This window comes from Physeter macrocephalus, chromosome 17 (assembly GCF_002837175.3).
Source record: "Physeter macrocephalus isolate SW-GA chromosome 17, ASM283717v5, whole genome shotgun sequence".
NCBI classification, from domain to species: domain Eukaryota; kingdom Metazoa; phylum Chordata; class Mammalia; order Artiodactyla; family Physeteridae; genus Physeter; species Physeter macrocephalus.
The window spans coordinates 19,597,868-19,618,593 of NC_041230.1; the positions used below are offsets into that span (position 1 = coordinate 19,597,868).

At 46.0% G+C, this 20,726-nt stretch overlaps 2 protein-coding genes across 2 annotated transcripts in view; both read right to left on the minus strand.

The window, feature by feature from the left end:
- MYLK3 (myosin light chain kinase 3) overlaps positions 1 to 2,324 on the minus strand; it is a 46,818-nt gene extending 44,494 nt beyond the window's left edge. Inside the window, exon 1 of the mRNA XM_024125029.3 lies at positions 1,854 to 2,324. Within this exon, the coding sequence (XP_023980797.1) occupies positions 1,854 to 2,324 (471 nt within the window). The remainder of the gene's footprint in view (positions 1 to 1,853) is intronic.
- An 11,524-nt stretch (positions 2,325 to 13,848) lies between these two features.
- The window catches only part of LOC102977844 (UPF0547 protein C16orf87 homolog), a 68,450-nt gene continuing 61,572 nt past the window's right edge, over positions 13,849 to 20,726 (minus strand). Inside the window, exon 4 of the mRNA XM_024125096.3 lies at positions 13,849 to 15,519. Within this exon, the coding sequence (XP_023980864.1) occupies positions 15,470 to 15,519 (50 nt within the window). The 3' untranslated portion in view covers positions 13,849 to 15,469. The remainder of the gene's footprint in view (positions 15,520 to 20,726) is intronic.

Here is a 20,726-nt window from a genome sequence, read left to right on the forward strand (position 1 = left end):
AAAAAAAAAAAAAAAAAAAAAAAAAAAAAAAAAAGAGCCCTTATGTTTTAGATATAGGTGCTGAAATGCTTATGGAAGACATAATCCATTGTCTCAGATTTTCCTCAAAATAATCTGGAAAGAGGGAAGTGGGTAGGAAACATCAGCCTCCAGTTATGGGCTCACAGGGTTCATTGTACTAATCTCTATTTTTATAAATGTTTGACATTTTTTATACTAAAATGTTTTTTAAAAAACACATGCATAATAAGATGTTTTCATCCGCCAGACAGGCAAAGAGTCAAAAACTGGATAATATGCTTTGTTAGCAAAAATGGGGCAACAAGCATTCCCATACGTTATTAAATTAGAATAACTTCTCTGAAGGTTGGTTTGGCTTCATTTATTGTATAAATTTACCCTTTGGCTTAGCATTGCCACTTCTAGGAGTGTGTCATATAGATAAACTCACACTTCCATGGTTAGTAACTGCATCATTATTTATAATAGCTAAAAATGAGAAACAATATAAACAATGATATGGGACTGATTAACAAATTAAGACACATCCTCAAAAATAGAGCTCTCTGCAACTTAAAGAACAAGAAAGAGGAAGCTTTCTAGCTATAAATATGAAACAATGCCCCAAATATATTAAGTTAAAAAAATCCAGGCCAGTACAATGTGAATAATATTTGAGTTAAAACAAAACAAAACAAAGAGGGTGGTGTGTATACCAATGTGCTTGTAGATAAACAGACTCTATCCGGAAGGTCACAGGAGACTGGTTCCTATGATTGTCTGGGGAGGAGGGTTGTCCCGGGGCCTGGGGGGATTGCAGTAGGAGGGAGAATGTTTTTTTACCATGAGCATAAATTAGATTTATTTTCTGTTTTAAAGCTGAGGTTGGTTATCATTGTCAAGAGCAGAAGGTCACATCTCCCCTGCAGGCCTGACTCTCAGGGGAGGTGCAGAAAGCAGGGAGCTGGGGTGGGAGAGGCCAGCTCTGGGGAAGCAGCTGGCCGGGGAGGGGAAGGGATCTGCAGAGCGAGTTCTGGCCTGGCTGGGGAGGGGGAGGGAAGGCAAACTCCTGCAGCCTTGCTCCTGAAAGCCTCAGTCGCTGACAGAGTTTAAGCACAGACTCCATGCTGGGGGGAAGCTGCAGAGATCTGAAAGGGTGGCTCCAGGCCATCTGAGTGTTGCTGGGTGGCTTACCCTCGCTGTTCACACACACACACACACACACACACACACCCCAGCCAAGCTTCCATTAGCCAGTGGGTCTGATTATGCAACCCTTGGGAACAGCCGCGCCCAGAAATGCCACACTCCACCCCCAGGCTCCGGCTCCGGCCTGTGTCCCCCCTGGGTCACTGTCAACACTCATCTCCCCACAGGCAGCTGCACACTCCGCCCACTCGGGGACAGAGCGCAAGGCTGGGGACAGGAAGGGAGGGAGGTTTGGGTTTCTGAAGGGCGCTCTGTCAGGGTAAACTGAGCGCTCCCCACCTCTCTCCCACCCCAGGTGTAAGGAGAAAAGAAGTTCCTGGGATGTCAAAGAAGTGTAACTGCCGTCCTCTCCCTAATGGCTCATTTGTCCCCCACTTCTAGGTTCCCTGCACAGCCCAGGGCCCCACAGAGGCACTGCCTCTCCCTTTCCCTGGGAGAAATCCACCTGCCCTGTCTGGAAATCGACCTAAGGTCTTTAAGCTTCCATCGCTTCTTGTTCCCATCAACAGGTCACGCAGGAGGCACACGAGGGGACAACAGCCCTCCAGCTCTCCTAAGACTAGCTTCCTGTCTGGTCTCCCCACCAGGGCCCCGAGCCTCCCTTCCAGCCAGAAGGGCACCGGGGCAGGGCAGCAGGAACCAACCTCCGCAGGGCCGTCGGCCAGACTTCCCTTCCTCCAGGGGACACTCCCTTGCATGATAAAATCCACCACCTTCGAGTTCTGGAGCACGGCCCCCAACAAAGCTATGGCCTTGTCCACAGCCACCACCATCCGGAAGAGGGCTTCTAGCCTGGCGCCCTGCTGGGCGACATCCTGCCGCCCGGCCCTCACCAGCTCCAGGACCTCTGGCCACCCAGCCTGCATGTCAGCGGGGGGAGTGCGGTCGGCCCCAGCTGGGCCCAGAATACAGGAGGCCTCCAGCCGGTGCAGGCCTTGCTCCAGGTGGCCCATGCCTCGGTACACGCATTGCAGTTTCTCCATGACATCTTCTTGGAAATTTAAGAGTTTGTCAACCTTCTCATCCAGCATGTTAAGCTTTTGGTCCATGGTGGTTAAGCAGGCCTTGCCCAGCCCCGGCAGCCCCGGCAAACTCTCCTTGGGGGCTCCTGACATCCTGATGAAGATTGTCAAGGGTGAGAAATCGGAAGAGCCGCAGACCTCTGGCCTTCACTTGGTCAGTGGTGTCTGGAAGTTCATTGTTCTTTAGCTAAGGCTCACCTGGGTTGTTCAGGGCGCCCAGAGGACCAGACTCTCTCCGAGCCGTTGCCTTTGCTTATCTCCCACTCTTCTGTGGCCATGAGTGACAGGCTGGGCTTGGCCCAGGCCCTTCCCCTTGGGGGCCCCTTTGACATCACGGCAGCATTTAACATTCCTCTCTGAGAGGCTGCTGATGGGCAAATATGTTAAGAATCTGCCCAGGGCAGGCAGAGTTCGTGTAGCTGAAACTAAAGGTTAGAAGAAAAGGGATCCTTTAGGTAACAGCGTCCTGATAGCTGGACTCTACGAGGGGGGCCTCAGGGACACCAGGGCAGAGTAAGGGCTTTAGAGGTCCAAAGCACTGAGAAGCAGATGGGTCCCACCCATCACATACACATCCAATTCACAGTAAGAAGCTAGACCAAAACAGAAGGAAATGTGAGGCCATTCAACAAAGTTCTGATTTTGCCATGATGAAAAAATTTGATGGTTCTGCAAATTAAAAACAAAATGTTGGTTCCCCTACTTTGCTGATGCCCCAAAGGTGTTTAGTCTGCTCTGGGGTGAGTCAGCAGGTCCCTCCCCCCCACTGGGGGCCCCCAGTCACTAGTCACTTGTACCTAAAAATAGAAGTGAGGAACAGTGGCCTAGGTTACTCACCAAGTATCATCCCGCAGGTCATGTTCCTTGCAGAGCCCTCTGGGGACCATTTGCCAGTGACCCCCTTCTCCCCCAAGGATGACTACACAGGCATCTGGCACCCAGTCTCTAAACTGAAACAGGCACAGTAAGGCCCTAGAGAGCAAGGGGGCCTGCGTTTCCTGTGGTTTCCAAATATTTTAGCCTCAGAAACACTTGGTTCAAATGAAACTTTTACAGAAGCCACAATAAATATACCAGACAAAAGGACACGCTCAGGCTGACACTAAGGTGGGGTGTGAGGGGGCACCACGGAGCCCAAGGCTGCCGCGGAACAGTCCCCTGACACCACTTGCATCCAAGCCCTCAGAGAGAGAAAACAAGGCCAGAGAGGGACTCTGTCCAAGGTGGCCCCGGCACACGACCTCCTGAGGACAGCACAGCTCTGGTGAAGACGGCACCAGGGAGGTGAGTGTTAGCATCCCCCTAAACCCCCTCCTTCTGAATAAAAGCAATTATGATAATAAATTTGACCTGGAACTCTGACATCTAAAAACACCTTGGGATCGTTTTGCTGTTTTAAGCTGTAGGTGAGTGGTAAACACAGTGTGCAGCTTGACCACAAACCCCTCGCCACTCACCCTCTGTCAGGACAGCTGCTCTTAGCAACCCATGTAGAAATCCAGACCCATTGCTGGGAGCACAGACTGGGTGTCATTGATGGAACGGCCCAGAGCATGCTCAAAAGGGCACTGGTCTGTTACAGTTACTGTGATTTTAAAACACACAGATAAACTCTCCTTGGAAAAAGAAATTTGGGACACACCAGGCTCCAGTCTCTCCTGGGGATTCACCCTCAGCAGGACCTCACCTGCCACAGAAAGAAACCAGCACCTGGGTAGGGACTTACTTCTTCCTCCATAATTCCTGCTTAATACTTCCCTGTGGAACTACTGTTCCCTGGATCAAACTTTGGGAAGTGTCCGCCTAGAGAAATCTCTGGAAGTCTAACACCCGGCACAACGTCTGTCCTACAATAGGTGCCGATAATCTTTGTGAAGGGAAGTCCCCACAGTCTAAAGAGACAGATGCTGTCTCTGGGAGACAGTTCCCACCAATCCTTGGCTTCACTATGACCGCTGCTCTAGAGAGTTTCAGAGCAGCCTGCCTCCAGGCAAGTCCTGGGTTAATAAAGCCTGGAAAGATATCCTGAAAGTCTAGATGAACACAAAGGACACAAATAAATGTCCCAGACACCTATTTATATCCAAAGCTAATTATTTAAATTACAAAAGTATTTACTCCAGGTCTCCCTTAAGCACAAGTGATTGCAAGGCAGCTGGTTTACTGCAAACATGTCTGCTGCGTCATACACTGTTACAGAACCACCTTGAAGTCCCCTGAGGCCAGAACAGTGCCCCTTTGGCTTGCCTTGATCCCCAGCGCACCAACGTGCCTGGCACATAGGTATTCAAAGCAACTATATGGAAGGAATGAATAAAGGAGGCTCCAGCAGGAGCCGGAGGCTGGGCTGACCACCGGGAGAATTGTGGAAGGAGGAGGCTGCAGTCCAGATTTCCCAGAACAATCAAATGAGCAGAGAGCAGGAAGCCCTGACAATTCCCAGAAGTAAGCTCTGGGACCCTCTGGGAGAAAGCTCAGAATACGCCGTCAGGACAAGTCCTTAGGCCTCTTTGATGAAAAGGAGCAGCCAGGAAAACCAGCTTTGAACCCCTTTCATTTCTCAGCCTCCAGAAGACATGAGTTTATGAGCATATGGGTTCTCTGAGGGCTCGTGCATGGCTTCTCTCCAACTCCCTGATTTAGAGGGCACAGCAAGAGCCATGGGCAATTCCTTTGGGGCAATGCCGCCTGCCCAGAGGATGGGGGAGGCATTCCACCCACCAAGTCAAGAGAACTCAGACCAGAGAAAAGGCAGCCAAGCTGGATGGACACAGAGTAGCAAGTGCAATGACACCTCATCCTTCCTGGCTGAGGACTGGCAGCTGATCCACTCCCGGAAAAACACAGGCTGACCTCTGTTTGCCGTAGGCTGCAGTCAGTGTGTGCTGAATCCCAAGACTCTTCCCTTGCCTTTCGGGTGACAGCCAGCTTTCCCTGAAAAACCCCAGAGAGGCCTGTGGACCCTGAGACCCTAGGTGGAGGAAGAGGGGAGAAGAAATGCAAGGCTGAGGAGTCCATCCAAAGTTGTGGCTCACCTCCTTCCCCACCCTCCCTGCAGATCAGAGATCTGTTTCTGGAGAGATGGAGCCATCCACAATACAAGAGTTCTATGCACTGGCTTTGGGGTCCCTTTGGAGCTCCCCATCTGATCCTCAACAAAGCCAAGCAGTCAACAAGCCTCAACCACCCACCCAGGTTTTTGTGACTTATTCTGAAATATGCACAGAAAAAAAGGATCACCAGGTATTCAAAGAAAGCCCCCAAGATGAAAAGGGGAGCTCAGAACAAATAAACAGAAATATAATTGTGGCAGAAACAGAGAAAACAAGAAACAGAGGAAAGTTTTTAAAAAAGGTTCTCATTAGTAACCACAGAAAAGTGTGAAAGACTGTTCCATCCATTAGAAAAGAAGAGGGTGTTATGGAAAAAGAACAAACATAGAATAAAAGAGAGGTCTTTTACAAATACGAATGTTAACATTTAAAAATCCAATATAGGGATTCGAAAACAAGGTTAAGATAATATTCCAGAAAACAGAACTGAAAGATGAAGATGTATACATTAGGAGAGAAAAGATAAGAAAGAGAGACAGTGGATCCAGCTGGTCCTACATCTAATTAACTGGAGTTCAGGAGGAGAAATGAAAGAAAGAGGGAAGGAATTTATCAAAGAAATACTGCAGACATTATGCAATTTTAGAACAGAGGAATAAAGGGAAGATTATAAAAGCTCCCTGAAATTTAAAAGAAAAAAAAAATCACGTATCAGAGAACTGGAATCAGAATGACATCAGACTTCTCATCCTAAAAACAACTGGATGCGGCAAGACAGTTAGGTTGTATGTAAAATTCTAAATGAGAGAGAATTAGAATTTTGAAGACATTGCACCATTGTCAGAAGACAGAATAAAGAGTTTTAAGACTTTCCAAGATGTAAAAAAATGTATGCCCCCTTTCTAAGGAAGCTGCTTGGAGGATAAACACCAGCAAAACCAGGGACTAAACAACAACAACAACAAAAAACAGAGCTCCAGGAAACAACAGCTTCAACCTAGGCCCAAAGTTGAAGCAGGAAGATGGAGGGTCCCCAAAAGGGAGGACTTCAGGGGGAAAAAAACAGTATACAATATAATATAATTAAAGACATGTAGTAAAATATTAAGAGCATGGGGCCTAGGGTCAGCCCATCTGGATTTAACTCCTGACTCTGCCAGTTTTTAGGCAGAATCATGAGCCAGTTTATTTAACCTCTCTGAGTCTGTACTTCCTGGGCTGTAACATAATAACAATGCACACACTTCATGGTGTTGTCAGGAGGTTCACTTGAGAATGCTTGCAAGGCACCTGGAACAGAGCTTGGCACACAGTGAGTGCTCAAATGTTAGCCATCAGTACAATGCTGGCAACAGGACAAAAGGGGAACAAAAGGAATCAGAGACTCCGAGAAAATCAGAGTTCAGGAAAGAATGAAATTAAAGTACATGATTGAATTTTCGGTGAATAATATTTATATAATATTACATTATATTATTATATAACTTTATGCCATAATAAAATAAATACTTTATTAAGTTAAAACAGTGATATATGGGGCTTTCCTGGTGGCGCAGTGGTTGAGAGTCCGCCTGCCGATGCAGGGGACGCGGGTTCGTGCCCCGGTCCAGGAAGATCCCACATGCCGCGGAGCAGCTGGGCCCGTGAGCCATGGCCGCTGAGCCTGCGCGTCCGGAGCCTGTGCTCCGCAACGGGAGAGGCCGCAACAGTGAGAGGCCCGCGTACCGCAAAAAAAAAAAAAAAAAAAAAAAAAAAAACAGTGATACATATATTACAAGAGTTGTGAAGGGAAAATGGGGAGAGCTAAATCTTCGTTTCTCTTAAGAGGAAGTCCATAGATAATGAACAAAATTGATGAGGAGAGAATTGGAGGCAAACACCAGGAAAAACAGCTCAGAGACTTCAGTGTGTTTGCGGCTGGGGAGCAGGATGGGAAGCAGGTTTTGCAAAGCTCAAGGGCACAACATGTGAGGGGGAGAATGACATGTGGTAGACTGTGTAGGTTTGTGGATTTATAACAAGTGTGGCAGCACAAGGCAGTGAAAGGTCTTGTTCTAAGAAAATCAAACATCATGACAGTTTTCTGAGAGACAGAGGCCACGTATCTTGAGGAAAGGGGTGCTTACCTACTTTCATACCTAAGTGCCTGTAGGGGCCAGTTGCGTACCTGGAACTTAATCTCCCCAAACACAGCTTTCCCCATTTGTAAAAGGGGCTCATAAGAGTGCAATAACCTCAGGGATATTTGAGTATTTGGATAAGTAAAACACTTAGCACAGCACCCGGCACATGGTAAAGTACATGAAAACGTAGAGATTGGAACTCACTACCCCTCACCACACCCATCCCACCCCAGAAAGTCAGCCAACAAGGATGGCAGTGTACTCAGTCCCCTCATTGTGCGGTGGGGGCAGGAGGATGAGGGGGTATCTTTCCAGTCCTAAATCAGCTTCCCCAGCCACCCGGCCTGGCCCAAGCCACCTCCCCGCATGCACCATTAGCTGATGTGCGCTCAGAAAGGGCAAACGCATCCTCCACGAAGCTGCGCTTACTCCTGGAAGGAAACCAGAGCTGAAACAGAACCTCAGAAAGTCTCGCAGGCTTCAACGTGGACAACTTCAGGGTTAGCTGCCCCTCAGCCTCCTCTGCCCGCTATACGGCATGTTAGTCGGGAAAGGCCTGCGCTGACCGTCCCCGGGCTGCAACCGTCAACCAAAGCTTCCTGCTGATTGAGCTTCTTGGTCCAAGAGGACCCAGATCGGGGGGGACAGTTGTCACCGAGACTCCCTTAGTCCCATGAAATTAACAATGCTTCCTCGGGCTCCTACTTCAAAGCAGACCTGCCTGCTTACCTCAAATATCTGGGTGTAATCCGACGCCCGCTACTGGCCTCTGGCGCTGGGACTGCGAAGTGCCAGAGTGGGGCACAGTATCCCCGTCCTGCTGCTGCGGCTGTGCCAACCCAGTGTTTACTCTGCCTGGAGATGCCCGACTGCCCGGAGGCCTGGGAACGAGGTGGGCCGGCCAGGATAGCTTCTCTAGAACTCGGGCCCCCAGCGATAAGCCTGGCATTTCCACTTATCACTGAGCCTGCCCCAGGCCCCAGAGGCATCCAGAGGTTTCACTTGGTTATCTGCTTTGCTGGGCGGTATCTGCCTCCCTGGGGGCCTACTTCCTGCATCACTTAGCGGAGTGTCCAGTGTGAAACAAACACCACGTGGTCCAAGGAGAGAATAAAGAAGGGAGGGAGTCCTAGGACAGAGCTGACCTGAGTTCAAAACCCAGGGACCCAGGAGAAGAGCTGGGGCTCCTTGCCTTCAGGCAGCCCTCCAAGACAGAGCAAAGTCCTCAGCAGCAATAGAACAGGCTGCTTCAGGGGATGCTTGCACCCTGGCTGGGAACCTGGTTAGTTATCTCCAGGCCGGCAGGGACCAGCTATTGCCTCTTCAAGGAAAACTGCTCAGGAAACAATGAAGATATCTAGAGCCCCAAAGACTGAGGCATGCTGCAGTGAGGGGAAGGCTGTGACCTGCCTCTTCTGCTGAATGAGACACCTGCTCCAACTCAGCTGGTGCCCTCAGGGAGGCTCCCTGGACAGATCTTCCCAGAGTGCCCTGGGGGAGGCCAAGCCCTCCACATACACTGGCACATGTCCACAGACAGACAGACGGAAACACGCGCATATCACTCCAGGGCCCCAACTCACCTGGCCTGGCTGACAGGAATCAGAGAAGGGGCTGCAGGCTTTTGATACTGGCTTGCTTTGCTGAACCTGACCGTGGGCAGATCCTGCGCTAAGCACTTTAGCCGCATGTGTGGTTTTTTTTTTTTTTTTAGCCGCACGTGTCTTATTTAAACCTTGCTACAACCCTATAGGGTAGATTACTATTTATCATCCCCATTTTACAGAGGGGGATCAATCTAAAAAACTTAAGTGGCCTACCCAAGGCCACGAAGTCAGAAAACAGTGGAGCCAGAATTCCAACCCAGGTTGATAACTCACAGCACTCTGCCACTTTCAGAGTCAGTGAGGACTTCAGAGACTGTAAGGGTCAACTCCCTCATTTTGTAGATGGAGAGTCTGAGACCTGGAGAGGGGAAGGGACTTTCTGAAGGTCACATAGTAAGTCAAAGGCAAAGGCAGGACCAAATAACAAAAGTGTTGCCCTCAGAGTGGCCATGGAACTCTCCACCCTGCTCTCTGGGTTTCAGAAGGGTGTGTGTGTCATGAAATAGGCCTCTGCCCACAGGCTCAGCTCTGACAGTTGTCTGAGGAGATGAGGAGGGGGCCACAGGGCAGGGACCCCCAGATACTATATTGGCTGCTTATTCTTTCGTAGAAAAACATCTACAGCTTACCTCATCTGGCTATCCAGAAAGATAGCCACAGTCCTGCCAGGATGAATCCATGAAGTGTGCTTGGGAATAAAACCAAAGTCAAGTTGGCCTCTCTGAAGAAGCAGAGAGGGAAATGACAGCTGCTTGACTGGCCTGGGCCTCAGGGAAGTCCCCTGTTAGCTCTCAGGTGGCTAGTGGGTTTTCTCCCAGGATCTCACGGTCTTCTGTAGTCAGCATTCCTACCCCTGGCTGAAGCCTTTTAATTTTGTCATTTCCTTTCCCACATACCTAGTCAAAATTGTTCCCAGCCAAGCACGGTCAGATGGAATCAGCCTGAAAATACCAGAGAAGAACAAAAAACACCCTCATAAGCCAAATCCACACCAGCAGCTATTCATTCATTAAACATGTACAGAGCAACACTTATTAGGAAACAATAAAAGCACTAATATTCATCGAGTGTTTCTATGTGTCAGGAACTGTGCTATATCTTCACATAAATTACTTTTGCCCCTCACAACAACTCTAAGAGGAAGAGACTATTATCCCCATTTCACAGACAAGTCAACTGAGGCTTAGAATGACGAAGCCATTTTCCAAACTCAGTGTAAGAACTTGTATATCAATGCAGGCAGCCAGACTCCTGAGTCTGCTTACCACTGAAGGAGTCTAACTGAAACATTTTGTCTAGAAGCCGACTTTGTCTCTGGGGGGCTGCATTTGCCAACTGCCAATTCAGAAACACAATTATATTTGCAAGTTGGAACTAGGCCAACCAGTTTCTTGCCAACGCATTGTATTGCCTGTCCTTCTACCAGCTCACACTGGCAGGGTGAACCCACCTGCAAAGTGCTTTGATGTGTGCTCTACTTACGCTCATCGGAGGTGCATGGATTACGAATCTTATTTTACTCATGAAGAGACTGAGGGTCCCAGGGAGAGGCAGTGCAGAGCTAGTCTTGGCCCCAGGGCCTGTGTTCACTGTAGTAGGTAGGGTTTCTGACCACACACACACACTCACACACAATCACAATCACTTTGGGATCCCCAACACATCTGACGTGATAGGAATCAGAGAAGGGGTTGCAGGCTTTTGATATTAGCTCTGAGGCTGACCACGGCAGACCTGTGCTAAGCCCTTTAGCTGCAATATCTTACTTAAACCCCTTGATGGTGCTGACTCTTGTGAGCTCAGAACTCTGCTTGTGCCATGGCAAACTCAGGAAGTCTGGGTGGGAGCAAAGTTAACACACTGGAACAACAGAGAAGGTGGGACAGCCACTAACTGCTGGGTGCAAAGGATGTGGGTGGGATGGGGCAAAATCATATGATGCACCAGTGTTTCCAGCCCTCTCGTATCTGAGAAAAAAATTCCATCATCATCTGATCAAATTCTCTCCCCACATTTTATCCCTACCCTCTGAGGAGAACCTGGTCTCAGGATTTTTGGTGTCAGATCTGAAGAAGGGGTGGAATCTGAGGTCTGGAGGAGACAATTTAGTGAGCTGGGTAGCAAAGTACCAAGAAGGGGAAGAAAAGACGGGGAGAGATAGACAGGGAGCAGGGCCTGGGGTTGGGGAGCTGCAGACCTGGGGAAGCCCCATGATGCGAGAGAATGGGTGAGAAAAGAACGGAGGGTTGGGAAAACTGTGTGCTGCCACATGTGGATGGTCATGGGGAATCATAAGTAGGAATGGCAGAGTGGCCTACCTTCCATGGCCCCAAGTCTTTGCAGAAACTCAGTCACTTGATGTCAACCGATACAGGGTGTAAGAGGGAGGTAAAGAAATTGGAAAAAATATTGGCAAAGTGGAAGGACTTCTTGCCAGAAACAGGACTTGGGCTGAGCCTTGAAGGATGGGTGAGGTTCGGGGAGGCCAGGGAAAGGTGAGGTCACAGAGTGAACAAAGTTCCAGGTGGAGGCTGGCAGATGGAAGTGACAGTGCAGAGACTGGCCTCAGGCCAGGAGGTGTCAATGGAGGCCCAAATGATTCAGCAGGCAGGACCCTTAAGAAAGTGGACCTGGAAAGTCAAGCAGAGACATTTGGACTCAAAGGAGCAAGATAAAGGGGCAACAATCCTGTGGAATGTTTTTAGGTGGGAAATAACATGATAAAATTAGTGTCTAGGAATGGACGGAATGATTACCTAGGGGTAGGAGGGATTGACTCAGAGGGGACACAAAGCCACTTCTGGGATGTTGGAGACGTTTTATATCCTGGGTGGTGGTTACATTGGGTCATGCCTATGTGCATACAGGTGTGCAGTATTCAATTCAAAAAGCTGTAAGATTTGTGCATTGTGCTGCATATAAACCATGCCTTAATCAAGTTCTGTTAGTATGAAGAAAAGCGAGGAAGGGGGAACCGATGGATCTGACAGCAGAATGCGAATGGATCAGGAGGGCACAGCATCATCATCTGCACAGACGCTAAAATCAGCAAGTGTTTACCAGTTCTGGGATGTATGCTGTTGCCAAAACACAGGAGCGCTAAGGAAGTGAAGTGACATCTGAGAGAACAAGTCTTTGAAACTCCTTTCGCAAGTGCTGACTGAAGCTCTGAGGCCCTCCTTCCACCACCCCCATGCTCGCAACCGAAGCAGGACCCCTCCCCACTGTAGGCCAGACACTCTAAGGATCTGTAGTGTTCCACCCAGATCCAATAGGTGAAGGCTTCAGCCCAACAGCAGGTCGCAAAACAGCAAGTACATACATTAGAATCCCATATTTGTTTAAAAAAAAAAAAAATATATATATATATATGCCTGTATGGTTAATTCTGCATGAGAGAATTGCAGATGATCTTTCTTCTCTATATTTCATTTATATAATTATTCTAATTTTGAAGTGTATTATTTGTGTTATTAAACAAGTTTGTTTTTCTATAATAGTCACCATTCACCTGGACCCACAGGAATTATTCTAGACAGACAATATGCACCAGAGAAAGGTTTAATTAACGAAGAACAGAGTGACAGACTCCATCAGGAACCCAGCTGAAAGAAAGCGGCATTTAATGACCTATAGGGAGGTCAGAGGTCAATTGCTTAACCTTAAATGAACAGAACAAATGTATGTGTAACAGACTCAGGACTCCTCAGAAATAGCAGACCTCCAGGAGATAGAGCAACAGATTCCTCTTTGCACTTTGTTTTTTAAATAGATTTTTGCCTCCTTCCAACTTGGGAACAAAAGTTCCAGACTCCACGTGCAACTCATAAACTATACAGGAGAATTAACTTGGGAATTTTTTTAGAGCAAAGTTGGCAAACACTTGGAAACAATCAACAACCACAGCATTCTCAAATGATTTGAGCCATAAGTATTACTAATCACAGCAATGTTTGAAAACAGTCTTGAAGTCTGAATTACACATGCAATTCCCCCAAACCTGCACAAAACCAAAGACAAATCCATGCACTTAAAATTGTTAGTTTTTATTATTGTTTGCTTTTGGTCAGACTCTAAATGTGTTTTCCGGAGGGTCTACATGCCCCTAATGCACCTGCTGAAAACACACACACACAGTAAGTTTACCAGCTGCACTTACATACCACCTTCCATCCATGGATCCTGAGTGGTCTGTCAGAAATGTTGTTTTCATAAGTCCCCGGTGAGATGCGTAAATATTGTTACCTCCATCTTATATGCAGATAAATTTAAACATGGGGGCAGCTAAGTGGCTTGTCAACAGTTATAACCCAAGACAAAATCCATGCAAGCCACCCTCTGGTCTCCCTTCCTCTTCTGACCCTGCCTTTGAGCTTTCTTGTTGGCCCTGGTTTAAATCATGCACGCAGGCCATTGTTTCCCTGGTGATGGAGATGGCATTCTATTTCCTGCCCTGAATCTGGCCCGGGGCCCTGGTGGCACCGCATTTAGCCACAAGTGCATCAGCCATGCGTGAGTGGGGACAGCTTGGCTCCTTGGAAACCTAAGTGGCATGTGTCAGCTGGCACCAGCCTGCTAAGAGCCACTCCAGGCCACCCTGCTAACTCTTCCATCACTAGCCCAGAGCAATCCATAATGAAGGCAATGACGACTCTCCAGGAGCTGGATGAACAAATGGGAACAGCTCAAAGGCAAACTCTCTGGCCTGGCTTCAGTGCAGCCCTCAGGGAGAAATAATCCTTACATGCCTGGGAACCAGGCCCCTAGATAAGTCCAGCCCCCTCTCCTCATTTCTATGGACAAAGTGTGATGGTCACAGATTACATTCCTAATAGGCAACTGAATTTACACTTCCAGTTTCCAGTTGCAGTGTTTATTTTTATGGTTCATTAATTAATGTGTCCTGGAATGACCATTCAGAGTCACCTCCAGAAAAATAAAGTCGCTGGGGCATCCACAAGGTAACGAGTTACCACCTGAAAAGTTTCTCTTGTGGTTGCAGTCACTCTTAGAAATTAAGGGTGGAGATTGTTTTGTGAACTCCCTGTCATTTGGTCAATAAATGCCGTATACTGTCATTTTTAATTAATTTCAACTTCTTTGTTAACCTTACTGGGTGGTCATGTGCATTTATGAACTAGAGGCTGGGTTAATTGCCCTTCCTTCCCATGTGCTCCCAAAGCACCCCATACATATTCCTCTCAGACCCTGCCAGTGATAATAGCTCTGTGGAGCATCTGCCTTGTGCTAGGTAAATGCTAGCACTTTACTTTTTTTTGTTGTTAATTCTAGGTATCACCACTAATATCCTCATTTTACAGATAAGGAAACTGGCCTAGAGAGATCACAAAGTCATCTGTGATTGCCATAACGAATTACCACAAACTTAGTGGCTTAAAACAACAGAAACATATTCTCTCACAGTTCTGATGGCCAGAAGTCTGAAACCAGTATCACCGGGCCAAACCAGGTGTCAGCAGGGCTGTGCTTTCTCCGGAGGCTCCAGGGGAAAATCATTCCTTGCCTTTTCCAGCTTCTGATAGCAGCTGGCATTTCTTGGTTTGTGGCCGATCACTGCGGTCTCCTCCTCCACGATCACGCTGCCTTACCAACTCTTCTGTGTGTGTGTGTCAGATCCCCTGCCTCCCTTTTATGATGATATATGTGACTGTATTTAGATCCCACCTGGATAGTACAGGATAATCTTCCCATCTCAAGGTTCTTAACTTAATCACATTTGCAAAGTCCTTTTTCACCATATAAAGTAACATTCACAGGTTCCAGGGATGAGGAGGTGAATACCTTTGGGGGGGCCATCATCTAGCCTCCCAGCCACTCAAGGGCCTTCAAGTTTCTCTTCTCAGGCGCTCATGAGGGTTCATTGGCTGAGTGGTGAATGTGTAGCACAGAGGTCAGAGCTCAAGCTTTGGTGCTAGGCAAGCCCAGGTTTGAAGCCCAGCTCTACCACTTACTGTGTGACTTTAAGCAAGTACCTTAACCTCTCCAAAGCTAATATGTGAGATTGTTTTGAGGATTAAATGAGATAATGAATGTGAAATGCCTAATACAACAGTGCCTAAACATAGTTTAGTGCTTGGTGAATTTGTTAAAAGCAGAGTGTAAGCTGGAGTTCTGATCCAACCTTACAGAGGGGAGGCCAGGGAGCACCAGGTTTCTATAGATGAAGAAATGTGAAAACCTGGGTGAGGGTGGGAGGGGGGGTCATCCTGCCACAGAGCCAAGAAAGTCAATGCTAACCAAGCATAGAACTCTCAAAACCTTTTGGTGTGGAACAACATAAGGACCTGTCAGAACTGGCCAGGCAGAAGAATTTCTGCTCTTCAAAAGTGGAGAATGTGACCTTTCTCCAGGGCAGGTGTGGATCTGGGTCCCCAAAATGTGTATTTTCGTCATAGATATTCTTATCATTGTTAGAAAGAGGATTCATTGGGAAATTAACACTCTGATGATTCTCCTGAGGTTAAACTGATTCCAGTTTCAAGACCTGTAACAAAAAGAATGAGCAATAAATCAAGAGCTTAGAGCATGGTGAATAAACTAAGAAAAAAGGCAGGAAATAGTAGGAAAAGAACAGTAGGAAAAAAACAAGAACGTTTTAAACCTGGGCATTTGTTATTAGTATATTTGAGAGATGACACGCAAGCTGGTTTGCCTCCTGAACTCTGATCATAATAAATGTGATCTGATTCTGTTCCATTCATTAACTGGGGTAGGATAATATGAATTTTAATAAAGAAGTTTTAGTACTGTACCTCTAAATATTATCATATATTATGATCTGTTCAACTTGCTATATTTCATTCAGTCAGGTTTTTTCAGTTTAATCCACTGAGATTCTTTACAGATATGACAAGGAGTTCTCAATTTGAGTGGAAAGCATGTTAAGGGACAATGAAACAGGAAAGTAATAGATTTTGCCTTTCGGAAAAAGAAAAACTACAAACTACTTAGATGTCAACTGGTAGGGGAAAGAATGATAGCTCTACATCTACTGCCATGAAAAGCTATCCAAGACATATGGTTGAGTTAAAATTCACAAAACAACATATAAAACTTGATCTATCTAAATAAAAAAGACAAACAGCCTGATAACCAAACAGATACAGATATATAAATACATTAGCAATAGTCAAGGATATATACCTAGTTATTAACAGCAGTTACTTCCTGGGAAAAGAGCAGAATTGCGTTGGGGAAAAAAAGAAGGGAACAGTCAATTTCCCTTTATAGTCTACATGATTTTGTATTTGCATCTTTATAAGGAGCATGTTTTTATATATTACTTGTACACTTTTTAAGCAATAAAAAATTATTTATTTATTTTAATGTAACCATTACATTAATTTATAGTTCTTTTGCTAGATATATTATTTGTGGGATAATAAAAAGTAAATGTGTATTGTTGCTTTTTATTAATGAACCAGACATGCTCTCTCTGCCTTGACTCTTTGTACTAAAGGAACAGAAGTACACAAAGGAATAAACGCATACCCGAAGGAGAACAGAGTAAGGAGGTATTACTTGGGGATGAGATAGTTAGCATATATCTGGAAGCCAGAAAGTTGATGGAAGAGGGTTAACAGGTAAAGGATGCCTTAGACAGCCAACCCAGGACAAGCTATGAGGGCTGCAGAGGAAGGCTGCCAGTTAGCCTGGAGAACCGGGCAAGCTCTGAAGGTGGATCAACTGTACCCACCTGCTTTTCTCCACCACCCGCTTCCACCCTCCAGTCCCTCCCTCATACCCAGTAAGTACAGGCAGCTGGCATTTATCCTCAGGCAAAAGTAAACAAACAAGTTCCTGATAGCTCTTCTTTAAAGAAATTAAACAATTCTCCATATTGGAGAATCTAAGGTTTTTAGTCATCAACTTCATGTCTCACGGTAAAATTCTCATTCTAGCCATCAGGTGGGCTCAGCCTAAAAATGAGTTCCCACTCACCTCCCCCACCTCATGTCCAGAGCACCCAGTCAGAATTATCACTGGAGAGATGTCACTCCAATTGCATGGACCTCCTTTCTTAAATATGACCAGACAAGCAAAGATCACCAAGATATTAGCAGATCCAGCAGCTTGAAAGGGAAAGACCAAAACATATAAACATGAAAAACAAATTCTGGTGAAAAAAAAAATAATCAGGGAATAGAAGAAAACTAGACTCAAAGAGATTTAAGAAAGATTTTTATGAAGAAGATGTTGATTTGAAAAAAGAATAATCAGAGAAGCGATTAGAGATTTAAAATATGATAGCAGAAATAAAATGTTCACAAATCATAACATAAAGTAGAGGAAATCTCCTAGAGCATAGGATAAAAAGAGAGAAAATGTGAAAGAAGAGATAAAATCCGAAAGTCCAAGGTTCAGTAAATGGAGTCCCAGGAGAAAAGTATAGAGTAAAGGCTGGGAGTGGGAGGGGAGGGATGAGTGAACTCCAGCCATTTTCCCATCTTTGCATGACTCATTTCCCGAGGAGCTCTGATGGGATTCCCATCATGACTGAGGGGTAGTATGCTCAGGAAGGGGAGTTGAGGGTGGCCAGAAGATGGCAAATGGCTATCACTTTCTTAATGTGCCCTGATATCACCAAGGAAGCCAGGGCCATATAGCCTCTGTTCTTGTGGGCACTTGCATTCTAGGGATAGCTCTTCTGTTTGTTTGTTTTTTGTTTTGTTTTGTTTTTGCGGTACGCGGGCCTCTCACTGTTGTGGCCTCTCCCATTGCGGAGCACAGGCTCGGGACGCGCAGGCTCAGCAGCCATGGCTCACGGGCCCAGCCGCTCCGCGGCATGTGGGATCTTCCCGGACCGGGACGCGAACCCGTGTCCCCTGCATCGGCAGGCGGACTCTCAACCACTGCGCCACCAGGGAAGCCCAGCTCCTCTGAATCACTGAAAGAAACGTTAAAATCCAGGCAGGGTGAGCAGAGCCTTTCAGCTCATCACTAATGACCTGCCTTCAGGCTAACACCAGTACACCTTCTTTGGATTTGATTGTTCAGTTACTTACAATTGCACCCAATTCCCCAGGATTCAGCTCATGTTTCTCCATCTTGTTTACAAGGATATCATAACTTTTTCCAGTGTCCTGGTCTACAGAGTGAAGAAGGCACCTCTCGAATAAGTACCTGGCTAGTAAACATTCTGCCTTTTCCAGGAAAGCCCCTAACGAAGTCAGTAGACTCCCAGCAGCCATGTCTGTACTATGGGATTCTGGTCCCTATTCAACTGGTCATGACTGACTGATCCAAGAGTAGATTTCTGATCAATTCGAAACAACTGGTTTTTCCATTCTAGAAAGTTGAAAATTGGTCTAGTAGGAGAGATTCTGGAGACAGTCTTTAGGTTTCAACCTACAGAGAAGGGCCATGAATTCCCATAAATTCAAAAAGACAGGGTAGAAAAAAGCCAAAAAAACCAAAAAAGGCCACAAGTGAGAAAGTATAAGACAAAAGTCTCAAAAGTATGGTTGTCAAGAACCAAGAACTGTAATATAGGCAAAGGTAGATTAACTGGAGACTTTCAAACCTCAGATGAAGAAATGGAATCCATTAGACAGGGTTAGGGAAGCAGTCGAGGCTTAGAGTTGAAAGATGGGGGCATGGTAAGATCTCTTAGGAAAGGAAACTTTTGAATTAGCATTTTGTTCAGAAAGAGGTGGTAAGGCCAATGAGGAGAGCATAATAGTCAATATAAAAGCCAATCAAAACGTAAACAAAATATTTTAATCCAAAATTTGAATACGAAAAGAAAAACTGCAACACACTTAAAGAAGATACCAGCATCAATCAGGAAGGTTAAGATGAGCACTTGGTTTTCTGCATTTTTTTTTTTAATTTTTTTTTGGCTGTGTTGGGTCTTCATTGCTGCGTGCAGGCTTTCTCTAGTTGCGGCGAGCAGGGGCTACTCTTCGTTGTGGTGCGCAACCTTCTCATTGTGGTGGCTTCTCTTGTTGTGGAGCACAGGCTCTAGGCACGCAGGCTCAGTATTTGTGGCTCACGGGCTCTAGAGCACAGGCTCAGTAGTTGTGGCGCATGGGTTTAGTTGCTTCGCGGCATGTGGGATCTTCCTGGATCAGGGCTTGGACCCAGGTCCCCTGCATTGGCAGGCAGATTCTTAACCACTGCGCCACCAGGGAAGCCTGGCTTTCTGCATTTCTATGTAACATTCCCAACACAGTTAAAAAAAAAACAAGTTATGTAAATCTCCTACTATTTTCTAGATGATGTCTATGCTGCCTTCAGCCAGTCGCAATAATATTAAGCTATTTGAAATGTTCCCTGTTTCTCCTCCATCCAACAAGATGTTATATTTCTGTTATGAAGTTGGAGTCACACTGACCTGGCTTTGTATCCAGTCTCTGCCACTTCCCAAGTATGTGACCTGAGCAACTTTCTTGAATCTTTGAGCTTCATTTTCCTGATCTGTAATTATTAAACACAATCATACATGGAAAGCATTTGGCATGGTGCCTGGGACATAGTGAGTACTCCATAAATGGTAGTTCTTTTCTATTGTTTCTGCTATTTTTCCTTTTATTTGCACTCAAACGCTGGCACTACCATAAAAGACATAAACAAATGTACTCAGATGTGTTCAACTGATTCTTTTGTTACAAACATGTTTGACATTTTTAAGTGTGCTTTATATTTCTACAGCCTCAAAATCACACTTAAAACTTTTAACCCTGAGCTTCCTGATGAAGGTCAGAAGTTAGTTACATTTATCAATATATTTAGCACCAAATTTATATAGCTCTCGGGTTGCAGCTTTTGAGTTAAAAGAGGCGCCTGGCATGGGCTTCCCTGGTGGCGCAGTTGTTGGGATTCCGCGTGCCGATGCAGGGAACACGGGTACGTGCCCCGGTCGGGGAAGATCCCACATGCCGCGGAGCGGCTGGGCCTGTGAGCCATGGACGCTGAGCCTGCGCGTCCGGAGCCTGTGCTCCGCAACCGGAGAGGCCACAGCGGTGAGAGGCCCGCGTACCGCAAAAAAAAAAAAAAAAAAAAAAAAAAAAAAAAAAGAGGTGCCTGGTAAACTTTTGTCAGAGCTGCCTTTGCTGGAGCAGAAGCAGATTCTCTCAGTAATGATGTGTAAAATTTAGAAAGTGAATTTCTCATCTGCAAGTCTAATTAGCAACCAAAGAGTGAAGGTGTTTTTGTTTGTTTTGTTTATGTTTTGTATTTCACTGAGATAAAATTTTCCAACCCAAAGAAAAGGAAGTTTAACAGGTCTCTAACTGGAGCCTTGGGAGTCTCACACACAAATCACTTCCAATTAGTCTAGTCAACCATTCTTTTCTGGAAGTTTGCCACATAGAAACAAAAGGAGAACACTGAAAACAGTCCAGATATGTGGGAAGCAACTTGGAATCACTGTCTGCTTCATCTATTACAAAGAAAGATCTGCCACATATGTCACACCACTGTCATAGAAACATGGAAAAATTTTCTGTGGAGCATTTTCTAGATATGTTAAATATAAAATACCAAATGAATATCTAAACTCCCAGAAGATCTTTGAAGAACAGATAGATTTGGGCTTACAGCTCTCCCGCAAAAACCAAACAACCCAATTCAAAAATGGGCAAAGGATGTGAATAAATATACAATAGCCAGTAAGCACATGAAAAAGTGTTCAATATCACTAGTCATTAGGGAAATAAAAATCAAAACCACAATGAGATACCACTTCAC